Source organism: Daldinia childiae (assembly GCF_008694065.1).
Source record: "Daldinia childiae strain JS-1345 chromosome Unknown Scaffold1, whole genome shotgun sequence".
Taxonomy (NCBI): domain Eukaryota; kingdom Fungi; phylum Ascomycota; class Sordariomycetes; order Xylariales; family Hypoxylaceae; genus Daldinia; species Daldinia childiae.
The window spans coordinates 3,543,435-3,563,281 of NW_022984642.1; the positions used below are offsets into that span (position 1 = coordinate 3,543,435).

At 45.1% G+C, this 19,847-nt stretch overlaps 2 protein-coding genes across 2 annotated transcripts; one reads left to right on the plus strand and one right to left on the minus strand.

The window, feature by feature from the left end:
* Window positions 1-6,280: 6,280 nt before the first annotated feature.
* GL218_00928 (Cytochrome P450 52A13) lies at window positions 6,281-8,039 on the plus strand (the record flags this gene model as incomplete). The annotated part of the gene is made up of 3 exons (XM_033577375.1): window positions 6,281-6,781; window positions 6,844-7,763; window positions 7,838-8,039. 3 exons carry the CDS (start codon window positions 6,281-6,283, stop codon window positions 8,037-8,039), a joined length of 1,623 nt encoding a protein of 540 aa, XP_033441792.1.
* Window positions 8,040-8,453: 414 nt separating this feature from the next.
* GL218_00929 (Vacuolar protein sorting-associated protein 13) lies at window positions 8,454-18,107 on the minus strand (the record flags this gene model as incomplete). The annotated part of the gene is made up of 2 exons (XM_033577376.1): window positions 8,454-11,601; window positions 11,650-18,107. The coding sequence occupies 2 exons, from the start codon at window positions 18,105-18,107 to the stop codon at window positions 8,454-8,456; spliced, it is 9,606 nt and encodes a 3,201-aa protein (XP_033441791.1).
* Between the last annotated feature and the right edge of the window lie 1,740 nt (window positions 18,108-19,847).

The window sequence follows — 19,847 nt, forward strand, 5'->3', positions numbered from 1 at the left end:
TGTCGTCAGATACACACGAATTACGTCGCGACATGAGCAATGAAAACTTCACGCGGGATTGTGAAATGTTGCTCGGGGCGCGTAGTAGATGCGTGATGAGCGGCTGTAATATAAATATGGAATAGTATATATTCTTCGGTATAATGTCGCGTATTGACGTTGTTTATTGTAAGTAAAGATAGGCTGCGCCAGGCTACCTTTTGTGTATCTAATCCCAACGCCGTTCCAAGGGTGGAAAGTCGAATCTATGACTATTGGAAGGGAAGAGAGGTGGGTATGGGGACAAGAATAGAATCGGGAGGAAGTAGTAATAATATATAACACGCATCAAGGGGTCCGGAGCTAGCAGGACGAGGTTTCAAGCCCGTAATAATAAGAATTGTTGGGTGGCTGGCTAAGGAAAAAAGGAGAAGAAACGGTACCACCGAGGCGGGGATTTCCGGAATAGGAAATCCAATACGGTATAAACGGTTAAATATGTCACCTTGTGATACGGTGACTAGACGGGATGGTTCCTTGATATATCGTTTCGTTTGAGTCTTTTGCTGGTTATTTTCGACAAGTCTACCTCTAATTGATAACACGAAGGCACTATAGCCGTATACAAATATATATATATATATAAAGAATTAGATCTTTTAGATATGTAGTAACTATGTGGAATCTATTGCTTATTATGTATTCGAGCCACCCAAGAGCCAAGAGTTGGTGGCCAGGAACCCGAACAAACCCGAGTAATTTTTAGGAAAAGAAGCTATTTAGTTGTTTAGGGGGGAGGGGGCGTGTATACTTCAATGTTTCAATGTGATGTATTTTGCCTCTTGGGCCCAGGAGTCTTGTGGGGTTTAAGATGTAAGCGACCGAAATGAAGGTAAAATGCTCGGTCCCGCGGAGAAGAGACCCACAACAACGCATGGTTAATGCTCGATACATGGACGAATACTCCCGGCCTGAAGACCGTTCCGAGAAAACTCTATGAAAGCGATTCCAGGATATTTGAGGTACTTAATGTACCTATATTCTGACGAAGTACATAATACGCCTCATAATGATAATGATGATGATGATGGCTTGGCAAATTTATAATACCCGTTTGATAATTTGAAAAGGTAATTAACTCGATGATCGTATGCTGTGAGAGGCATCATCGACATCGGTTGTAAGATACACAGTATTCACTTATTCGATAAGCAACTAGATTACCTAGGTCTTGCCAGCCATTTGGTAGAAATCCGAAGTCTTCACATGTAGATACATAACCTAAAGTAACGGAGTAATGGAGTAACTAGGGTCGGTTAAAAAAAGAGTGCCGTAGTTGAGATAACTCAGAATAACTAATACTTTATTATTCCTAATGTATTAGAGTATTCAAACAAAGAGGGGAAGTTTCTTCGAAGATAGCAACGACGGCAACCTTGCAACTAAGCGTAATCAGTATGACGGGTTTCTATAGATGACGAAAGCACTTGTAGCCTTCTCAGCGCAAAGCCTGCTTTTTGTCGCGTCGGCGGTACTGGGGCAGTTACCTATAACATGCTTCCTTTTGAGGCTCACGCACAATTAATGATGAAAAATGGCCGATCCCGATGGCACCTTGATGCTAGCTCTATTCAAGCTCTACTATATAATGTATTTAAAAACTATCAAATTTGATAGACAGGGTCCAGGGCTCTAACAACTTCAAACCCCACGAGGGGGTGGATTCCATGGGGTTTAGCAACAACTCAGCCATCCTTGCAAGGTATATATTCCATCCAGTTACCGTTAGGTAGCAATTCCATAATATTACCGTAGAAAACTGTACGCACTAGGTTATGCGGCCTCAATTCGGTCTATCTTACGGACATGAAAACTTCATCAGCCTGTAGACACGAAGCTTACCTGGCCCAACCGGTTAAGCAGGCCAGCCTGCTTGTCAGCTTCGCTAGCATAGGCCGCGGCCGCAATTCGATTGTGTACTCCCATTGGGAAAGCCAACACATAGCGGAACCATATCGAAGCAAATCCCGGTCAAGTCTGGACCGGTCGAGATGAGCTGCAAGTCAATCATCGGCGAGCTGATCGACAGAGATCGGCCCCGTCAATGTGCCTCTTTAAAAGATTTGTATCTATATATCTACCTATGTATTCGCAACCGGTAGAAAGGCTGGCGTGATCTGGCCTACAGTATTAGTACCTAGACTTCTACTACTTGCTAATTCTAATCTAGAAAAGTCTCTAGGAGGTTGGACCTTACTCTGAAACCACATCAAGGGCTATGTATGTTACTATTGTTTGCGTTTGGCACGGTTCAGTGCGCTTTCGGACTTGGGACCCTGTAAATTTTCATGTCTCGGCCCCGGTCCCTTCATCCCGAGGTTCTCGATCATCACGTAGGTATTAATTAGTACACGTATTAATTAGTACGTTAGAACGTAGCGCGAACGTGAGAACTATACGGTCCAAGATATTTTTACCTTGACCGACATTCTTACATGTTCGGCAGCTGAGTGATGCTGATGCTAATTGTCAGCATTTTATTATACAAAATCTTAAGAGCCTCTAGCAGCAATGCCGTACCACGTGTGTAGGTGTGTCTGGTATGTAAGACCTTCGCGGACTGTGCTCCATTTGCAAAACTGCCAAGCAGGTCGGGCTGCTAGTGCAACCCTATCCAATCTAATGATCTTCTCCGGGGTACAGGGGTCAAGTAAGCAGATATGATAGGTATGTCTGTCTGTATGTACATACATATGTCTAAGGCCGCACTACTCCGTCTCGAATAATAGCTGCTATTGGCTTCTACCAACTCTCACCCTTCGCTTATCGATGTCCTCCTGCCAAATACATAGTAGGCCAATTTGATACACACCTCGCTTCACGCAACAAACAAGCTTAACTCCAGTGCTCGTGAACGATACGATTCGAACCTAATCTCGAGAGATCAAGAGCGGGGTGAATTTTGGACCCCCAAGAATGCTAATACCTACCCCATCCGTACGTAGTAGAGACCAACTAACAAGGGTTGCAGTTTGAGGGGTTCCCAGGGCTGACCAAACCTATTAGTGGGCGATCTCTGCACATGCTCGTCCGTAGGTAGGAATGGATATATGGATGTTATGCATGGGAATTTGCGATTCGCAAGAGCAAATGTCTGTTCATCGATATACAATACCTACTTCATCCTTATACCGACCACTATTTCTGACGGCCGTATCAATAACGGTCTTACCGTCAGATATATATAAATCTGCGTTGTTGGCTCGTTTACAAGTGCCCACGTATGTACAACACAAATTCTGGGTGATGTGTAAATGTTGTGTATCCCCTGTGTATCTTATGTAGGTATGTGTTCCCATGTAATAAGTGCTGCTGCAGATACCCTAGAATGCCTTACTGGACCAGCTGGGCCTACCTAGTAATCGTCGGGTTACCATTCCAGTCCGAAGAGAGTAACATAACTATTATCCTATCTACCTAATTCTTGAATTTCTGTAAAAACTCCGTAGCAGTACAATATTTCACGGTAGGATTTGACGAAAGATTCCGTTAGGTGTCGCGAATACGACCGAGAAATATTTAGCAACACTATTCCAATTGTTGCTATTACGTAGGGTTCATTCGGCGGGAAGGAGGGTCAACTGATCGGCCACCAGCTCGGCTTGAGGCTGTCCTAAGACCAGATCCTGTGCCACAGCACCGCTAGGATCTATATCATGTGCGGAGCTGACGGCCTGGTAGATACCGTCACTTTTCCATCATTTGAATATTGTACAACCAAACCGTTTATTCGGCGTTTATACTAAAATAAGGTACACTATGCAACGAAGGAGACAGACACGCGTGATTTTCTCGGAACTCTGGAAATTTCTCGACAAAGTTGTAACATATTTTCGCGCATACTACATATTACAAGCAGGCTTTAGATACATTTCGTCATAGCGGATCCCGGCTGAGTTGCCAAGCCGCGTTGCATCCAGGCGGCATAATGGAACCGGCATGGCAAGTATCTCGATATCCGACTGGAAGCCTCTAGTCCAGTTTTTATTATGGATAACTATTATTCGTCGCCGCATTACTAGCCTATTCAAGCTATTAACGGATACTCCTGGGTAAGGTTAGAGGCACGGCGACGTAGTTTTAACCTTATCATCGCCTCTGCCTTCCAGTCTTCATTGACGTCATTGACGCCATTAACGTCCGGGGGCTTTGTGGGTCTCACAAGGATTCGTAGACGTAGACGTTAACAATTTGGTTGAAGAGCTTTAGTTGACGGGTTGGAATCAATTTGATCGGAAACGAAGCTATACGGTTAATTATGTTCAAGCATAAGTTATGACCTAGTTACAGCATAAACGAATTGGCTCCCCGTTCTTCAGTCCTTAAACAGTTGTTAAAGATGCAACATTACTCCAGCGCAGTCTGAAATGACATATGCTCTATATGTAAGATCAAACGCGTTAAGAGACATAAGTGTTAGGAGTAGCTAGTCCTATTTACCTATTTGTAGCTATTATTCATACTAGTCAATATTGAAATAACCCTGTTTCGCTTCTTTTCATTCGTCTCTGAAAGCAATCACATACTAATCAAGGATAACAAGTAATCAATTCAGTAGCGTCTGGGGAGAATCGGGAACAATGAGAGTATTGTCATCTATATATGTAACCTAGGTATGTAATAGTAACATTATATCTCACGTCAAGACTAATGGCCAACTACTATCTAATTCAAGATATCAACACTGTAGCATACACTGACACTGCTTTCTTGGAAAACATATATCGATACCTTAAGGCGTTATGTATGAGAACAGCAAGAATATGCCAATAATTTATACTGAGCAGAAGGAGTCATTTTCTACCAAGTATAAAGTTTCTAGCTTGCATTGAGAAAGCTATTGTAACATTCAAAACTATGAAATAGCTAGCGCTATTAGAATAGGTATAAACTTATGGAAGTTATACTAATAAGGGGAAAATACAAAACGGATACGTTAAGCACCTTTGATGAGATGTTACTAAGCTTATTGTAAATATAAACTATATTTATTATTACTCAAGAGAATGAGCCACACGAGTTAGATTATTAATTGTGCAACCCCGAAGCTACGATGTTGAGACATTAGATAGTTAAACAAAGGCATAACCTGTTTGAAGTCCCTTAAGAACTTAATCACACTTTTACGTGATAGATAGTAAGATTGAACTGGTGACTTATTCATACTTCGTTCGCAATCCCTTGATTAAACTCTGATGATATAAGTTGGGAGATATGAAACGAAGGAGGTAAGTTAAGTATGTAGAATCTAGTTGGTTTAAGTCGAAACTAAAATGCCTATCAAAAGAGTTAAACAACATTCTTATGTAAAATGCAACTGAGTTAAGTCAAGGCATAATAGGAGTAGGTACATCTCCGAAAATTATGAGCTAAAAATAGTTAAACAATTGTTAGTCTTTGGTTAATATATATATATTTAACTTTTTATAGTCTTAACTACGTTAAGCTATTTCATAACACCTTGTTTTAATTGTAGTTGACATATTTTGGTAATAACTTAAACAAGGCACTTTCATATGAAATTACAATTAAATCACCCGTGGCCAGCGAAAGTGGAAGGGTTTTCTATAAAATAATAAGTTGTATCCAGTGTTATATTAATTGTCTACCTCTTAATGATAGGCTATTAAGAGGTAGGTATCCGTCCGGGGGTGACGATATCCCTTACATGTGATGCGATAACCTACCTCTAAACATCATTGGTTGCATGTGAATCTATTTTCTCACGCAGTACCGATTCGGTGTCTTGTTCTTGCATATCATACATACCCATTCAACGGTGGCATTGCTATAACGTCATTGGATCATCGCATTTGCGGATACTTACCCAACGATTCGCGGAATGCAACTTTCCCGTTCGTGGTCGGGCGTCGCACGCTAGGGTACGTGCGGGCAAGCCAGTGTGGTGTAAATGTGATAGAGATGAAGTATTGCTTTTGCTTCTTCGCCAAGGTCTTGTCTTAGTCTAATAAGAAATTCTAGTCTGCACAATCGCAGGTGTTACTTGCTCTATATTCGTAAAACTCCTCTGAAATAAAGAGAGAAGCGTACCTGTTCGGAAGTACCTCGGATTCGTCCTCAATTGTCAACCAAATTCTTAATTAACACGTACTGCCTTTTGGGGTACAAAGAGTTAAGTTTACGAAAACAGATGTGAAATTAGAGATAACTATTTAGCTTTTACTTACGTCCTATTAGGAAATATATTTATGAAATGACATCTGTAGGCGTAACCGACAAGATGGACTCGCTTCCTAGGAAGGCCAAGCAGCGTTACTTCGTTGCGATGGCTGTCATGATGGTCTTGTCAACAGCTCTGGCGCTCGACGTCCTCTACCTGCGACCCGGGGCCCTATCAATGAGACAACAGGCCCTTGCGGTTCTATTGTTGCTTCTAGGTTGGTTTACACAAATGTCCTTGGGCGGGACGCATCGGTATTATGTGGAAATGATGCGGAATGGGTGTTCGCCTCCGCCTCTATTCCCGAATGATCCTTTCGGGGTACGCTTCCTCCTGAATGCAGCACAGCACATAAAGTCGAATACGCTACTCGCGGCCTGGAGCGGGCTCTTCCATACTCTAGGACATACGTTCAAGCATCGTGTATTCCCAGGTCCCGGTGACATGATCACGACTGATGAACCCGATAACGTGCGTGCCGTACTTAGTACCCAGTTCGACGACTGGGAAATACCCCAGCTACGTATTAACGCATTTCTCTCTGTGCTTGGCCACTATTCTGTAAGCTTCGTGCCTGAATCCTTTCGGTGCCCATCTTTGACTAAAATGGCTTCGCTATCAAGATTTTCACCTCCAATGGGGATGCCTGGAAGCGAGCAAGAACAACCCTGCGGCCGGCTTTTGTCCGTGATCAGGTTGCTGATCTACGATGCCTTGATCGTCACATTGCTAAACTTATACGAGCGATCCCGCGCGATGGTAGTCCCTTCGACTTGCAGGCTATGTTTTCTATGATGACTACTGACACTATATCGGACTTTATGTTTGGACGGTCGACTGACATTCTGGGGAATGCGCCCGAGGATGGTCTACGATTTGGCCGCTGCTTCGACGTGTCTATGCAGAAGATCGCTAACCGGGCTCGACTGGGCTGGGTATCAATGCTCTTTGGAGACCGTGAGCTAGATGAATGTACAATATTTATGCATTCATATGTAGAAAAGTATGTCGCAGAGGTAAGGGGCGAACAAGGTGAGAAGAACGAAGAAGAACGAGAGGGCAAGAGGTATATGTTCCTTAACGAGCTGCTCTGGACCGGGGAATCGGACGAAGTCATTCGCGACCATCTCATGAGCATATTCACGGCTGGTAGGGATACTACAACAAGTGTATTGTCATACCTATTTTTCGAACTTTCGCGACGGCCGGACGTGGTTGCTGCAATCCAGCGAGAGATGAAAGATCTAAGAATGGACGACCCAAGTCAGCTTCCAGCTTGGGAAAGTCTAAGAGCTATGAAGTACTTGAACTGGGCCGTTAAAGAAGCTCTACGACTTAACCCGCCCGTAGCAGCCAACACTCGTGAAGCCGTACGCGACACTATTTTACCTACTGGCGGCGGGCCTGACGGAAAGTCGCCCATTTTTGTAACCAAGGGCACGGTACTTAGATATTTATCTTGGGCTCTACACAGGCGGAAGGATATCTACGGTGATGATGCCGACGAGTTTCGTCCTGAACGCTGGGAGACTCTGAGAACTACGTATGTATTTGAATGAGCCATGTCTCTACATTGCTCGTCCAGTTTATAGCCTCATTGATTCTAACAATTTGCAGTTTTGAATATATCCCGTTTAACGCTGGTCCACGAATTTGTATCGGGCAACAATTTGCCTTGACCCAGATAGCGTTTGTTACGTTTCGGCTCTTACAGGCCTTCAAGAAGATCGAGCGGAAAGATGACAGGCCGCCCATCCAAAAGTTCGGTGTTAATACTTCTATGCTGTATGGATGTTGGGTTAGCATGACACCTGCATAAACTCAGAACGTTGCTGTTGTAGGACTTTGGTATATATAGAATGCCACCAGATTTTAGCTTCGGCCTTATAAGTGAAAGAGGATTTCTGATGAGAGCTTGCTTAGGTACTTTTTCTAAACTACCTAGGTACTCTAAGAAGGCTATAATATAATCAATAAATAAATGCACATACGCGTATGATGAGACAAATCTAGCCTGGCTCCTACTAGCTAGCATATAACGGTAGTTTCATTAAAATCGTAATATGTCGTATTCTAGACGATACATGAAAAAAAGCTCATACGCCAGGACCTCTTGCTTAACTTTTAAACCTAGAGCACACATTAATCCGTGCACTGCCTTTTGAATTTACCTCCGTGGATTCTTCCCTCCTAACCCTCCTTTCCCTCACTTATCCACCAGCAAGGGGACTTCTCACTCTAGGCCCCTAAATCTACGATTGAATTCTTCTACAGCTACAGCAACCATTCGGTACAAGAAAGCCCGTCCGCTCTCCTCACCGACAGGGATAAACGGCCCGTTAGTACCGCCGCGCAACACGATGCTGAGGCCTGTGCGCTCTTTCGCGATTGTCTGCACGTCCTTTAGCGGTATATCCCATTCGGTAGTAAGTCTTCGACTTCTAATGAGAAGAATTCGGCTGAACGTGACCATGACCACCATGTCTTCTCTGGGCAGGTCTAAGTGCGCGATGTAGTTCTCGTTGAAATATTTCCCATTATCCACCTGCTTGAGCCAAGACTGTCCTAAGGCTTCGCGCTGATTGTAAGGACGGACGATACCATCCGCGGGTATGAACCGCGTTAGGCGGACGCGGTCGAGCTCAGAACCGTCGAAGACGGTCGTGGTATTGCGAATACCTTCGGAAACATTAGATGCGAGGTCAAACACTCCGACGGCAGGCTTAGTCGCGAGACCAATAAAGCCTTTTCCAACACCTTTAAAGAAACCAACGGCCCCTTCCTGCTCCGCGCCTTCAAGAGGTTTCCGGGCAACGCCGCCGATGCCGGATGCAACCGAGGTGAAAAAGGAATTTGCACCAGCAGTAACACCGAATAAGGCATGCTTGGGTCGGTTGCGAGCTCGCGTAATACGCCGGCGATCTTGAAATTGCTTGTCGAGAGTCGCGGCGGCTAGGCCCTTGCCAAAACTTCCAGTGACTTTGGAAAAGGAATCGGAGAAACCGTAGACGGACTTTTTGACAAAGCTAGCGGCTCCTTTTGCAATTCCTATACCTAGGTCTTCGGGCTTATCAGACATGATAAGCCCCTGGTACGGCTCGTAGAAGACGTCGGTTATACCGCTACTGATACTGTTGAATAAACCGACGGGGTTGCCGAGGAAGTCAGCACTGCCGATGATCTTATGGACCTGGTATAGAACTTCTTGGCTGTAGTGATTCGAGATGTTCTGTGTCAAAACGGGGATGGAGACTCGGGCATTTTCTAATAATAATGCGTTCAACCGGATTGGGGCATCATTGACATTTCCAATGGCCATGGTCATCACGTTGACGAAGAACATGATAGGATTCCGAGAGGAGGTCTTGTCCTCTACGTTAACGCGTTCGGTACGCATGAAAGACAAATCTAATTGCATCGGCTGTATGTTTAGGACTTCAAAGTAAATGTCCTGGCCTGACTGTTCTTGCTTCGGCTCAGGAATATCTAGGCCTTCATCGCAGAGCTTACCCTCATTCGTTTCGGACCAGGAGGCTCCAGGGATCTTGGAGAAATCTAGAACGGCATAGATGAAATCCTCATCGAGATCAATGGTCATCTGCTGAAGTAGTACCGTGGCGTATTTGACGTACAGAACGCCATACGAGTCGTCCTTGACTCTTGTAACCATGGCATGTAATGAAGGGTGCAGCTCGGTCTCTCGTGCTTGCTTTGGGACTACACTAGGGTAGAGTATCATCGGGAAGAGGCCACCGTATAGCTGGTTATCAATCTGGATCCATTTGACGGATGTGCTGACGGTTTGGTAGAGAGCCGATTCACTATAACGAAGGTTGATGTCTCTGAATGTTATGTATGCCAATTCCTTCAACTGCTGATTGATAAGCGAGATACCAACCCCAGAAAGCTTTAACTGTGCCTGAAACGTGGTATCAGTATCCTGGCTCTTGACTTCAAAGCCACCGGCACTATTACTCGAGCCCGCCTGTGTCTTCTGGCGGTAAAGACTCTTGCTTGGCTTGAAATTAGACAAAATAAGCGTCTGAGTTGGTCCATCGGCAGCAACATTGATATCGATGATCTTTTGGGTACCAGAACCGCTGACGAATTTCATTGGGATCTGATTGCCAATTTCCGCTAGCTTTACGTGACGTTCTTTGCCAAATGCGCTGATGACCACTTCCTTGAACTTGGCGGCTGGAAAGTCCCAAGCATAGGGCATGATGCTACGTGGTGGCAAGCGGTATCTAACCGGCCTCCATCCGGAGCGATCCTCAACTCCATCCTCGTCTATATTTGGGTTTGCTTGATGGAAAGTGAACTCAACGTCACTTTCATTTCGCATGGAAAAAGGCCAGTTCTTTGTCTCCATGCTAAGGTGGAGAAAGATTGTCGCGTCCTCCATCAAAACTTCAACTCGAATGAGGCGTTGTCGCTGCCCGGCTCTTGCAATCTTGATATGCACAGTACCCAAATCCGATATGTTGATCGGTGAAGTCCACTGATCGTCGATTCCTGGGAATCTCAAAGCTATTTGTTTTGTAGCTGATCTTTGAAGCCAGTGAAGAGGCTGTAGACCCCCAGGATTCAGGGTCATAGTCTTCGACGAAGTTGGCTCTCTAATAACGAGCTCCTCGCCGATCTTATTTTTGACCACGAAGCGCGGTGCTAGAGTGACGACTTTCGTCAACTTGTATTTACCCTCACCGGGCTCCACAGTGACACCAACGTGGATTTCGGAATCCTTTTTGGACGACGGTAAAACAATTTCTGTTGTGCTCCCGATAGCATCGAAACTCTGCGGTTTACTCCAATCCGAGTCGCCTATTTTGAGGAGGGTTCGGTTGCGTTGGTCGTCATTGGCATACGAGAACATGAACGGTAAAGCTTTTGGCCGCTCTTGATCTGAGGTATCTGCTATGGCTGACTGACCCGCAGCCCTCTTCGGCTGCTGCAAGAACTGCTTGCCGCGGATGTCAACCTCCAACCCAGTCTTGTTGAGTACGACATAAGGGCTATACACGGTAACCTTGAAAGCACCACCCCCATCTGGGATCTTGAAATAGTGAAGCCTAAGGTAGAGAGAGAGGTCTTCGCTATCCTTGCATATTAGTTTATGTTCTTTACGAAAGTCTTCTTGTGCGCCAGAATTGATGATAGCAAATTCACTAGACTTGAATTTGGTATCTTGCATGTTGATACTCAGTAAAAGAAGATGAGACAGCTCCACTACGTGGACCGGACTAACACCACCCTTCCGTAGGAAGTTTGTCCAATCTCGTTTTGTATTTTTGTCGTAAATGCGGTATTTGAAATCGTAAGGAAGAAGGTTCTCTAGGACTACTGGAGGGGAGAGTTTTAATCTCATGTACGGGTATTTCCTGTAAATGTTAGCGTTGCAAGATGCATTATATTTGCGAGAAACTTACCCGGTGAGGAAGTGGCCTCGATCGAAGTTCGCGCTGAGTTGGAAAAAGAATGTATCACTATTGTCGCCTTTGCACATAAGTGTACGAGTGGGTCTCTTGAGCAGATCTCTCCACCATAAATGTTCGGATGACCATGCGTAACCAAAGCCCGAATCTGGTCGTATCAATAAGGATTGGACATAGGCGGCAGCTACTGGAGCAGGCCGGCTTTCTCCTGGTGCGATCTTCTCGATCTTAAGCAGGTGGCCTTCTTGGACATCGTACACGCCTAATTCAACTGGTATCTGTGTTTCATTTGTTACCACGAGAGGGGAGCGAAGCGTGACATATTTGATATTGTCTGAGCCAAGTTTTACTTCAACGAGTAGCCGATGGAGGGTATTATCCGTTTTAGGTCGCAAGCTGTAAAGGAACTCGCCTTCACGGTTAAGACGGATGTTTTTAACCATATCAAAACCACTGCCTTCAATTTCAACGGCAACGCTGCTCGCCGCATTGCTCTCTGACATGATATTTTCTCGCATCTTTTCCCAATGTTCGAAGCTCCATGGGCCTTCTTCGCCGTCTTGCAATTTGAGGGAGATGTTCTCATCGCTGCTCTGGCTCTTAGCCTGCACTGAGACGTCGAAGCCGGTATAGTTTCGGATCTTGTAGGGAGCCTCTACTCCGCGGGGTTTGCCTAACACATCTTCATCTTTAGTCAAAAATTCGAATGACTTGGACGCCAAGGCGATTGTTGCGGTTGTGACCGTAACATCAAATGTTCTTTTCGATGAGACATCAACTGAGAAGAGGCCGGTCTCCTGTTGTTTCGCAACGCCAAGACCTACTTGCCAGGGTTCCAAGAGTGGCTCCCAAGCAGACTTTGCGAAATTGTAGACGTTGATATACATATCAATCGCGGTCTCGGCTTTGAGATTACTAGACCAATCCGTTGATGATGCTTTGAATTTATTGATGCTCAGATCTAGGATCGGCAATTCGTGAACATCACCAATCAGCACAACACGAATTCCATCAATTGCAGCAGTAAGTTCCTCGTGGCGCTTAGGGGCTGTGTTAATATCGTGGGGTTGGTGGAGTTGGTCCTTCCCGGATTTCTTAGTGACTATCGTACCGGAAGTTTTGGCTGTTTTACTCCTGCCAGTAGCAATAGTAGAGTGTCCCCGACCACTTGCTGTACGTTCTTTAAGGCCGGCTTGTCTCAGCTGCTTTACTTTCCTGTTAGATGCACTGCTCTTAGGTTCGCTATCATCCTTCTCGGAAAGCTCAGATGCCTTGCTAATAATCTGGAGGACAAGGAGGATGTCTCGTAGTGAAAGCCGGAGAATTAGCGGATCAATATCAACATGGATATTTGTATAGTCCGCCCGTGAATTGTCCATTGATACTTGGATCGAGAAGTCGTCGAGGATACGAAGTCGAGTCTCATCGAATTTATCCATGCGGCAGAGAAACATTCCAACTTCTGCGACTTGGAAAGTCAATGAATGTTGTTGTGAAAGTAACACTTGTTTTGTGCCTAGAACAATTGCTTCTGAGCTAGAGCTCAGGGGGTTGGCTATTAGTATGACTTGCGAGTCAACAATATTAACGCGGAAGGCAATGTTAAGCTTAGAACTCTCGTTCTTCTTTGCTACCTGTTCTGGCTGGGATCCTTTGGTATTTTTTTGTGACGACGCCCCTGTCCATTGTACTTGCATTGACTCGGCGTCAGAAATATCGGGGGTTTCCCCAGGACTTTCTAAGGCAGCTGGTGGAGGTTCATCAGCTTTCAAGCCGGACATGACGAATTTTTGAATTGCAAAGAGGTAATCCAAAGCGAAGATGATTCTAGGACTGTCGATAGCGATCACAGCGATTAGATTGCGCTCGTCACCCCCAGACATAGATATGCTCGCCATAAATTGTTGGACTGTCTTGTTAGAAGATGCCATGATTCTCCTATACTTACTACCTTCCCGAGCACGACTATCATGTATGGTAAATGACTGAATCACAAACTCTGCTTCTAGCGAGCTGTCTGCTAGCATTCGGGTCTTCAACCTGCTGTCATCCAGGGAGAATCGTGATAGGCTAGCGTTGTCCATGTCGCCCACAGGTTGGTTTTCGTGGGCATTGATCAGCTCAAGACCGATTTTGTGTATATTAAACACGAGGTCAAGCTTTGTCCAGACGTCTTCTCTCGAGCCTAATTCTGGAGAAAGATCAATTAACTTGTCTTCAGACCTGCTGGTAGTAGATGACATCGTTTTGGCTCGTCGCAATGTACCCTCGTCAACATCTCGCTCAGCTTCCTCTCCTCTAGCATTGGCATCTGTTGCGAAGGCTGCTGGTATGGATCTGGAAATGCCTAAGAGGAAGTTGAGCTGGTACTGAGTAATCCTCAGGTTGAAGTCGGTCATGCTGCCTTCAATCTCCATATCTGGCCGCTTCCATCCTTCCTTATGTTCGGCGTAGGTGATATTGAAGCCAAGATCCACGTGGTCAATCATTTCAAGTTCTTCAGACTGCTCGTTGGGGTAATGGAATAGAGACGTTAATCTGATGTTTCTAATACCCGCGGAGAGCTTCATAGCTATTTCTGAGTCTTCCGTATCATCTAATGGCGCGAACTTATTCTGGGCGTATATCTCACCCAAATAAGCAGTGATTAGATCTCGTTTTGGCTGATCTGGCGAGAGAGAACGGGGGAACACGATGATGGGGGTGTTGACTATGACATCAAACTTGAACCTGCTGGTGCTTTGCTGTAGTTGCTGGGCTTGGTTTGCAGCTGCTTGGCGAGCAGCATTATAGATGGCCTGCATTTTGCCAAACTTGACCAAGAATTCAATGATCTTTCTGAACGGCTCCTCAAGGAAATTAACCTTGATGGACCCTGCACGTAGATATATAGATGAATCATATCCAGGGTAAGCTTTTCCATTACTTGGGTCATACGTCTCGTAGCGGAAATCAGCAAGCTCGTCTCCCTGGATCGTGACGAGTTGGCGGAAGCTCGAATTTTCTGACGCGCCAATATTAACATCATCTACCAGCGTTAAATCCCCTAGCCTGGCCGCTACTCTCATCGTTCTACCTAGAAGGAAAACCCCAACATCGGCGTGATTGAACGATAGTGTTGCTAATCGAATTCCATCGTTGTTCAAAATCATGCGAATACTCTTGAGATCAACCTTGACGCGGATGGAACCGCCCTCGTTCTGCTGGGAATTAATGGCCGGCTCAACGATTTCAACCGTGTCTTCTTCATCTATGTCTCTAATATTTCTCTGCTGCTGAGAATTTGAGTTGTTATTATTAGTAAATGTAGTGAGCACGAAGTCCAATAGCGTGAGCAAGGTCTTCCTCGTCACAACCAAGTTAATTGTAGAGACCGCGACGTTGACATTTGTCTCTATGCCCTCATACACTGGCATAAACTCTGGAGATTCCCGCTTGACTCTGGTGAACTTTACACGAACGAGGTCTCTCTGTTGCTGGCGATCCTCGATATCACCAGATGACACAATAGATTTGAATTCTGCCGGAGGGTTGTCGACGAAGTCATCCACCGATACGGAACCTAGGGATACCTCTGCTGCCATATCGTAAGACCTAATGTAGAAATTAAGATCAAAGTTTTCCGCGATTAGTTCTACGAGTAGCGACTCAGGTCGCACCCCATCAGGGTCACTGCGATAGAGAGAGCCTTGTAACTTATCAACGGCGAATTTGAATTCAAAGTTGCGTTGCTGCGTCTTAAGCCGCTGGTTTGAACTTCCATCCGCAGCATCCTCGAATTCATCCGAATCATCGTCTGAATCGTCTTCCAGGATCACAGCAGTTTGTTGAGTGAGGAATAGATTGGATGAAGCCTTGTGGTCGTGTGATTTTGGTAAACGGCTCGACGCGGAACTAAGTAGACGTGGTCTTTTGAACTGGCCTTCGGTCCTGACTTGCTGCTGCTCTCCGTCAAATTTTGGTATAGCGACATCAATTAACTTCATCAGACTCTTATATTTAGTGTCAGAAGCCATTGCCTGAAGTACAGGCATGTGACCTGATACCTTGACCTTTGTCAGGTTGGGCGCCTTTGGCAATATGGACAGGGCTACTACAAAATCGACATTGATCTTCTCCACGATATGGAGCATCCGACTATCATCCTTATCGACTAACTGGGACTTCGTCTCGTCAATAGAAGGTCCAATCAGGACCTGTGTCGATGTTAGTTTAACTAAGAAGCGATCATACATGAGAGACTCGAGCTGTTTGAAGTCTTCATCGGAGAACTGCTGGTGGTGCTTGTCCTGTATCTGCTTCAAAGTCCCTTTGTCGACTAGCTCGCTATTGACGCTAATATGACCAGCGTCTAGAATGAGACATGTAGATCGCGCTGTCTTAATAGACTGGGGGATTATGATAAGAGGTGCCTGAAGGTCTAGCTTAGCATTAATAGTCTTATGCTCCTCAAGAGCGAACTCAAGGCCGGCACGTGTCTGTTGTCTCAACCCCTCAACAGTAGCCCCAGCAGTCTCCATCAATGCCGTTATAGATTCCATGTGCCTCTCAGGTGGCTTGAAGAAGTCAACAACACCCACAACGAAGTTGGGGTTCCACACGATCTCTAGTGGCTTGAGCTTCGCCGTCACTGCGAAATCGCTCTTCCCATCGAGGGGATTCTGCTCAACTTGTAAGTCAAAGAAGGTCTCCTGTTCAGACTTCTCCAGTTCGGCGATGGAAAGCCGTCTCTTGCTCTTCGTATCCGGGGCATCCTTAACCCGAACAATTTCCTTAAATAAACTCTCTGGGGTAGTACCGTCATTGACTCGGAAACCACCCAGGCTAATATCAGCAAGGACGGAGTCGGGCCTCTGAAACGCTTTCGCTTTAAAAACATCGAAATGGAGACTCAGCAAATCGGTCGTATTCCCATGTGGATTTTGTCTCAGAGTAAAACTGCCGGTACTGAGAGATGCATCAACTTGCATTTTAATAATGTCACGTGGCATGTCTACAGCTTCAGCCAGAGCGGTTTTCTCGTCCCAGTCGATCGCTTCATATAGCTCTTTGCGCTGCTCCTCGGTCATCTGAGTGTTTTCTTCCGTTGAGTCGCTGGGTTCGGACGGCTTTGAGCCCCACGCCCAAGCTAACCACCCTTGTTGTTGCGGTTCCTTAGATGGTGCTCTCCTGAGTGCTTCTGCGTTCTCCTTTCGCAGTTGGTTGCGAGCTAATGATCTCCAGAACCGCAAGTCTTCATAGCCAAGCTTCCACTCAAGCTTATTAATGTCGTCGATTTCTTGTGGCGATAGTTGCTGGTTTGCCTTCTTTTTCTTGAAAAGTTCAATGTATAGATGACGGTCATCACGACGCTCACGAAAGTAATCCCATGTCCATCTACGGTTCCTCTCATGAATTTTAGTAAGTACCGCGTTTCCGGCAAACTTAAGCCAGGCACGGGGATCTTCTTTCGGTGTCACTCCCTTAGGTTGAAGCTTCTTGTATTCCTGGTGGCGAATAAAATAATGGAAAAGGTCAACCATCATTAAACCATCTCGATATTGATCATCATCCAGAACAACACCGATTTCATCGAAGAGCAAGCTCGCTTTGAACTTTGGCACATGTACATCGCCCGTTTTGTCAAGCTCGATCTTGGCCTGGCCGCTTACTGGCTTCAAGATAAATTGATGGTCTGCTGGTGGGGCAGTATTGTCTCCTTTTCCTATCATCTCCTTGAAGCTTTTGATCATGTCTTGGTGGGACACATGCTCATCTCCCCTTTCCATTTCACGGCCCGGACCTAACAGGGTAGTATCTGTGTTCCAATAGATTGCCAACGCCCCAAGAGTCGCTAGCTTGTGTGTGGTCTTAGTCGAATTCTGGATAAAGGTAGGCTGCCATTCGCCGTCCGTACTGACAGCACTGAATTCGCCGAGAGTGACACCTAAGGCAAACGGATGTCCTGGGGCCGATATAGAGTCTTCGTACCTCACATGAATATTTTTGACTGTGACCTGCAGATTGTCGACAATCTTAGTGACTAAGCTCTCTGTAAAACTCTGACTCTTCTTCTGTTCCTCTTGACTGAGTCCTTCCTGTGATCTTTCTTTCAAAAGCTCAGCAGAGTCCAATTTTTCCATCTTTAATCGCTGCCGCCTGCGTTCTTCTTCATCTTCATCGTAGGCTGCTTCTTCCTTTGGAGATGCAAGTAGGAAAACGTCTTCGATAAAGACTTTAACCGGCGCCCCTCGCAAGTTGGACCAAGGTATAACGAGAGTCAGCTCTCCTAAATGTCCCTCCATCACGTTGATGGGAAGCTTCAACTGGTCCAGAGCCTCCTTGCGGAGCTCCAAGTTGCGTAGCTTCACATCGCCAGACCATATACCGACTTTCAACTGGGTAGGGTCAAAATTTTTGACATACATACCCAGGAAACGGTTAAGCAACCCAGCAACCAAGCCCTCCAGCATCCTGACTGTATTGCGCCGTAACCCGGGCGGGGCAACTTCGTGGATTAACGGTGGGTATCAGGTCACTTCATCTGGGGAAATACGATTAGGTTGGACAAGTTGGAATTAATACGAGAAGACTCGTTGAACGGGAGTATCGTCTTGCGACGGTTTTAAGCTAGCAATCGAATTGGAAGGCGTTATTACTTCGATAGTGGCATAAGGTAGGAAGATAAACCGTCGGCTATCGTAAACTCATAGATTCGTAGTGGGGTATCGCTAAGTCGCTAGGCTGAAAGCAGATAGAGAACATGCGCGTTATGAGCAGCAATGTTTATTGAGTTGGGGGGGAAAGGTGATAAAAGAGTTGGATTTACACGAGGCCAACTACATGTAGGTAGATAGATTTGTAGGTACCTAACCCAAGATACCTAGATTAGCATAGATTGGGTAGCAAGCTAACCTATGGTTCCTGGACCGGATAGAGGAGGATACGGAAATATTGATAGGTACGTAATAAGTGTATAGGAAGGTATACGATAATATCAAATGGGATATATGAGTGGTGTATCGTAAATGAGAAGCTCTCCAAAATTGTGTAAGCTCTGAAATCAAGAAATAGAGACCTTAAAGAACTTTTACGAAGTAGTAGGAAGTAGACGGACAAGTAAGCAACAGAATATCGCCAATTTCCATTAGCTATCATACCTTGCGACTGAAATTATTTGGTGCCTGTTTTGCAGGATTGATGACGCTGTTGTTGGTTCAAGTTGTGGCTTGACCAACTCCTCGAAATAAAGACTTGGAGTTTTAGCCAATCGTACTCTACAATTTAAGAATTAATAGTGGACTACCCGTACCTAGTGGCCGCTACTAGAAATTTAAGTACCTAAGCCTCTAGCCTTCAGCCACAGATCGAGGGGTAGTGTCCACATGATGTACCTCATATGTATCGTACTTCCTAGGTACCTCTTTAATTACCTATGGTATCATAAAGTGATACACACTTAGCTTATTACGTCATTGAGCTCAGCAAGCTCAATCAGGAACAAGATGTCTCCCGGAACGAGGCCTGACGATGTAATTGCATCAATTATTCCCGTCTTAAGATAGTGATTCTGTAATGTCCATTTTTAAATAACTACTTTATTTTCCCCAAGATAGTTTTAAGTTCTCCTAGTTAATATCTAGTATTAGTGCTTCTCCCTACTTCGTTTATATGGTATATATATGTACCAGTAAGAGAGGATCAAACTTATAACAGCTAATGACAATGTTACGAAGCACGCGGTCCTTCTTAACAAGCTCATCTAGAGCAATTTCTTCCTCAAAACCTCCAGTCTCTTTACTATTAAGATCACAAAACCGGACGACAATTACATCTACTAAGTCCAGTTCAATATACCCAGGAGCGCCTATTCTCCGTAATATTGCACCAACACAAAAAGCTCAGTATGTCACTAAGACACCGAGAGGCTTCCAACAGGGAAGAGATCCAGAAGAAGAGAAGAAGGTTGGCCAGCGCAAGCTTGAGTCGAATCCAGAAGTAGTAACCACGGAGTCAAGTGTTCGTCATTTATATGAGCCCGATAGCCAAAAAGCACAGAAACCCATTAGGCATGGCGTCAGGGACGACTTAGTAAGGATTCTATATAGCTCAATCGATCAGGTCTACATATTAATGCAATTTATATAGGAAACAGTCAAGAATACTTTTGACCTTTCGAGCGTTCCAAAAGAGCCCTATTTTCTTGGTCTTGC